The following is a 6,000-nucleotide window of genomic DNA, read 5'->3' as shown; positions in this document are numbered from 1 at the left end:
TCACCATGTCCTTCTTACAAGAATGCAATAGCCTCCTATAAGAGTACTTCCCCCATGGATAGCTGAAGAAGTACTCTACATTCTCAACAATTTTTAGAATATCTCGCCAAATGTGCAACTTGCTCTCAATGGCATTCAGAACCCCCTCAACAAACAGACATAGACCAAGCTTGTACACATCTTCCACAACCGTACAAGTCTTGAAAGCATGGTCCACCTGTGACAGCTTTACTTTCTCAGCATCGTTGAAATACTCCTTTATCAACCGGTCGCTGAGATTACGCCCTTCCAACTCTTCTGGTGACGGGAAGGTACTGAAATCCAACCCCGTCACCAGGGCAAACTCTCCCATGCCGAATCTACAAGACTTCGACCCCAAGAAAAAATGCACCTCATCTTCGTTGTTGCTGGCGATTTTCCTCAGCAATAGTTGATGCACCAAGACTCCGGAGAAATTAAACTCCGAAGCCAAAAAGAACTGCTTGAAAGGGGATTCCTTAGCCCTTTCAAGCAGCCCGAGCTCCAAAAACCTAGTCTTAATGTGATTTAAAGTACTACTACCCCGATATGTCACTTGACCAGGAATGTGATCACTGAACGGAACAAGCAACTTAGGCATCTGTAACAACACATGACAAAAAATTGGTAAGAAAACAGAATAATTTTTTTTTTCATAAAATCACTGAAATAAGTTGTCATCGAGCTCTATCGAGCTATAATCGAGCTGCAACATACCCTATCGAGCTATAATCGAGCTGCAACATACCCTATCGAGAAACTATCGAGTTCCATTGAGCAATATCAACAACCTAAATCTATCGAGCCTATCGAGCCAGTGTCGAGCCTATCGAGCTAAGCAAAATCTGTCTACATAAATAACCATCGACTTACAGTCTGGTCTAATATCGAACCATTATCGAGCCTATCGAGCCCTTGTAATATAATACCACATATCCATCGAGCTCCTATCGATCCACCATCGAACCGTTCAAACTGCCCTATCGAGCCTACTATCGAACCATAATCGAGCCTATCGAGTTAGTTTCATATATTGCCATAGATCTATCGAGCTCCTATCGATCCACCATCGGACTGTTCAAACTACCCTATTGAGCCTACTATCGAACCATAATCGAACCTATCGAGCCACTGGTTTAAACCCAGAAAAAATTTCCCACAAAATCGGACAACCCATTCCACAAATCACAGATTCAACAACAATATAAAGCAAATATGGACTTGGGTTCAAGATTTTACCTTTGTTTTTGAAACTTTGAAGGGAATATGCTCTGTGGGTCTCGGGTTTGGCAAAAAAATGGGAGTTTGCTGTGGGTCTCGAGATCGACGGAGAAATGGAAGAAGGTGGGGGTTCGACGGAGAAGGTGGGGGCTCGAAAACTCGACGGTTTTTGCGAGCTCGACGGAGATGGGGGCTCGACGGAGGGGTCGATGGTTTTTGGGGGATTTTTGTGAGACTGGGAGAGAGAAACCGAGAGTGGATAGAGAGAGAAGGCTGAGGTTGAATTTTTTGGGTTTGGAAAAATGAGAAGGGTATTTTGGGTATGAGGGAAAAGTTTAACATCAATTTGAAAAAGTTAATAATGCTAATATTTTTTTGTAATTGTACATATTAGTATGTATAAAAAGTAAAATTTCCCTTTTGATATAGAAAAAATTAAATATAACAATACAGTTTTCAAGCAGAATGATTTTATTTTTGTTATGAATTATTAGTTTGATAAATTATTTGTGATTTTAGTTGAGAAAACATTGACCAAAATTAAATTGAGAGTTCTATTTTAACTATTTTACAAAACATAAAGTCCAAATAAATAATAGAGAAAAAACACATGGTCGAATAACATATAAGCCCCGTTTAATTTTGAAAAGCAGATTTATAATAGTGAGCCAAAGATTGGAGTCTATTACTCAACTAAAAATCTAACGAGAACATAAACTGGTTGATTATTCCAAATTATATTCTAATCACCACGCGTGATTACTGATTTTGTTTCATTCATGTCAAAAACGTCAAAATTAAAAAAAAAAACTAAATAAATAAACATTTTTTAGGGGAATTTTCTTTTTCATGTTTAAAAGAAGATTACCTTTTTGCGACAAAAAAAAGTAAAACTTATCAATACACTCCTTGAGAAATATCTAATCTAACTATTTTAAATGAAAAATATAAAAAGCAATAAAAATATCTGATGTGCAACGCAAAAGCGCAAGAAACAAGTTTAAAGTTTGGTTTTTGTCGAAATAACGATTTGGATTTCGGAGAGACAAATAAGTCCTTTCCCTTTGGGCGTACGAACAAACCAACAAACCTATAATGGCTTCCTCTTCCTCTTTACACTTCGAATCCATTCTCATCACCCTCCTCCTCAGCACTTTGTTGTCATCATCTTCCTCGCTCGGTGGCGCAGCGAATCTTCCGTTTCATCCCAGAGATGTGCTTCCTCTCTTGCCAAGGCAACTCTCATGGCCTATTCTCAACTCTCTCCACAGCGCCGTCGACCTTTTGCCCACTTTCGTTGGCGCAGCTTCAGTCTCAGCCTTCTCCTCCAACGACACCCTCGAGTGGAAAGGAGCTTGCTTTTACGAGAATAGCGCATGGGTAGAGTTTCATAACAAGAGTGGCTCTGAATTTGGGGGCGGAACGCTTCATATCAAGGTTTGAATGTCAATTTTAAATTTGGGCTGTTCTCGTACTTTTTATTTAAGTATGGAGCAGTGGGCATTTCTTATTTGCTGTCTAAATGAAGAAGCTTATTGCTTAATCCAAGTTTTGGTGAGTTTGATTTTGTTTGGTGGGTTTGGTATTTGGTAGTGTGAGAAAATAGCTAGTTTCATTTGTATCTGTTACTTCTATTCCAGTCCTCTTTTTTTCTCCTAATTTGGAGTATTTCTGGAATTTTTTTCTTCCCTGAACTCAATAGCTGAGATTTGATTTTTTCTTCTTGTTATTTTTTGATTGATGGGGGGTGTTTCAAGGTTTGTCATATTTGATACGTGCCAGCTTTTAGTGTTTGTCTTCTTTTCAATTTAATTTGTGAATTTTGTTAAAGCAGTTCTATTGTACAACGTCTATGGTCGTGGTTTTCCCAAGTCTGATTTAAAGGTTTGGACTAGAAGATATATGAATTTTTATATTCATAATTCATCTCTCGAGGACTATTTGGGAATACTTAACAAGTTATGCAACTACTTATAACACTTAACTCATTAGCATATGCAAGTGATGTTGTTAGGGGAAATAAGAGTTTTACTGTATTATTGAATAAAGAATAATTTTTTTTATCATTTTCAAGCTTTTGATTTCCATGACTTCAATATTTACTTTGTTCTATCCTATCAAAGAGAGTAGTATTTAATTTACCATTTTTCTAGTGCAGATGAGCAAAGCTCATAGTTGGACATGCATGGATATATATGTCTTTGCAACTCCATATCGTGTCACTTGGGATTACTACTTCCTATCTCGAGAACATACACTTGAGTTTGAAGCATGGGAAGGGAAAGCTGAGTTTGAATATGTAAGTTTCTAGTTTTGCTAATTCAGAACTTGCTAATTGTTTAAGCGTCTAGAAGTAAGTGTATTTGTTGCAACATGACCCTTGCTCTGTACATCAGGTTAAACGAAAGGGAGTTTCAATTTTTCTCATGCAAGCAGGGATGCTGGGAACCCTCCAAGCGCTTTGGGAGGTATTTCCTTTATTTACAAATACTGGATGGGGTGAGAACTCCAATCTTGCATTTCTCAAGAAGCACATGGGGGCTACTTTCGAACAACGTCCTCAGCCATGGGTGACAAACATTACTGTTGATGATATTCACTCTGGAGATTTCCTTGCGATATCAAAGATCCGTGGGCGGTGGGGTGGTTTTGAGTCTTTAGAGAAGTGGGTTACGGGAGCTTATGCTGGTCATACAGCTGTTTGCTTGAGAGATTCTGAAGGGAAGCTCTGGGTTGGTGAATCAGGACATGAAAATGAACAGGTAGACTGTAGACATATAATAGTAGCTAAAATAGATGTAGTACACAAGAAGTTATTAACTTCATAGTATTAGATGGATTTTCCAATTATCTTTTATTAATATAACTTTTGTCTAATAAAAAAAAAAGAGAGGGTATTTCGAGGATTTTTTTTTTTTTTGGGTACAAACAAAAAAGTTAACCTTCTTCTTGGCATTATTTGCATTTGCATTCAGTTTTCTTTCCTTGGAAAGAGGTGGAAATTCAATACTTTAAAGAGTGGAAGGAAGGAGTGTTGGGGGGTTAAACTATATGTTAATTTATGAGTGGCTTGTGCTTACTGCAAAGATGAATTTTGGTATTCCTTTTGTAGGGAGAAGATATAATTGCTGTGTTAGCATGGGATGAGTGGTGGGATTTTGAGCTGAACAAGGATGATTCCAATCCTCATATTGCGTTGCTTCCCTTGCATCCTGATATTCGTGCAAAGTTTAATGAGACAGCTGCTTGGGAATATGCAAGGAGCATGGATGGAAAACCATATGGATATCATAATATGATATTTAGCTGGATAGACACCATAGAAGGAAACTATCCACCTCCCTTGGATGCCCATCTGGTAAATCATCTACCTTTAAGAATTATCATTGGATTTTGATTTTTATTGAGTGCAAATGTGTTGTGTTTTAGCCTTGTCAATGCAAGTCTAACTTAAAAGTATATTAGTTGAATATTGATATGGGACACCATATGGTGCCCAACACTGCTTGATGTAATGTGGTGATTGATGCAATTTAATATCGAGTCCCACATATTCTATTTTAAATTTGATAGTAAATTGCACCAATCACTGTACGCAGCATCATGTGGTGTTGAGCACCCTAAGGTACCATATAGCAACACTATTAGTTTTATTATTTCTAAGTTTTGGTTCCCCTAATGTTTGAAGGCTAATTGTTTATGGCATTTGTATGTTTTATGACGTGTCCTTTTCTTTAGGTGTACTATAAGTAGCTATTGACTAATATGATCTTTTGAAACTATATGCTGCCATTAAAGTTTCTATTCTATTAGGCATATGAACTTTAACTTTAATAAAAAATATCTCTTTGAGTTAGTTAGACCTGGTTATTTCCCCAGAATTCCATGTGGTTTACCTGATAAAATAAGATAGGGTATGAACTTATTTGTTGATTTGTTATTGTCTCACCCAAACATATAAACCACCAACACCGGATCCTGCGGTCTTTAATTTGTTCTTCTCTCCCTCTCTTGTTTGCAAGTTCATGATTCAATGTTTTGAAATTCTTGATTAGTAAGTCTTAATTTTTCAATCTGCTGTACCGTAGGTTGCATCTGTTATGACAGTTTGGAACCAAATGCAGCCTGCATATGCTGCCAACATGTGGAATGAAGCCTTGAACAAGCGTCTTGGAACTCAGGTTCTGTAACAACCTCTGAGGATTTTTAGAAATAATTGTTTGTTTATTTCTCTGAAGTATTTGCCTATTAATAGGCTAATTACAAAAATTTGTGCAATCACTTTTTACAACTAATATCCTAAAAATCAGTGATATAAAACAAATAGGGAAATAAAAAAAATACTCTAATAATTCGGTTTCCCTAATGGATGATACCGAATTAAATACATAAAATATTTACATAATTCTACACTCTCCCTCAAGCTGGGCTATGTATATCAAACATTCCCAGTTTGTACATTAAGTCATCAAAAGTAGTCTTGGGAAGGGCTTTGGTGAGAATATCTGTTGTCTGAAGTTTTGATGGAGTATAGATAGTTTGAATTGTGGCACTTTCAATCTTCTCAGTGATGAAGTGTCGATTTATCTCAATATGTTTTGTCCTGTCATGATGAACAGGATTTTTAGCGATGCTAATAGCAGCCTGGTTGTCACAAAACATTTTTATAGACCCTTTTGTAAAGAGTCTTAGTTCAACTAATAATCTTTTCAGCCAAATCCCTTCACAAACTCTAAGAGCTAGAGCTCTAAGTTCTGCTTC

General features: G+C 37.0%; 1 protein-coding gene across 1 annotated transcript in view; it reads left to right on the top strand.

The window, feature by feature from the left end:
• The first annotated feature begins 2,219 nt into the window (after nt 1-2,219).
• LOC133782430 (uncharacterized) overlaps nt 2,220-6,000 on the top strand; it is a 43,365-nt gene continuing 39,584 nt past the window's right edge. Inside the window, exons 1-5 of the mRNA XM_062221733.1 lie at nt 2,220-2,676; nt 3,398-3,538; nt 3,636-4,001; nt 4,352-4,597; nt 5,328-5,420. Coding sequence (XP_062077717.1) covers nt 2,335-2,676; nt 3,398-3,538; nt 3,636-4,001; nt 4,352-4,597; nt 5,328-5,420 — 1,188 coding nt within the window. The 5' untranslated portion in view covers nt 2,220-2,334. The remainder of the gene's footprint in view (nt 2,677-3,397; nt 3,539-3,635; nt 4,002-4,351; nt 4,598-5,327; nt 5,421-6,000) is intronic.

Source organism: Humulus lupulus, chromosome 6 (genome assembly GCF_963169125.1).
Source record: "Humulus lupulus chromosome 6, drHumLupu1.1, whole genome shotgun sequence".
Classification (NCBI taxonomy): domain Eukaryota; kingdom Viridiplantae; phylum Streptophyta; class Magnoliopsida; order Rosales; family Cannabaceae; genus Humulus; species Humulus lupulus.
This window is presented reverse-complemented; position numbering and strand designations above follow the sequence as displayed.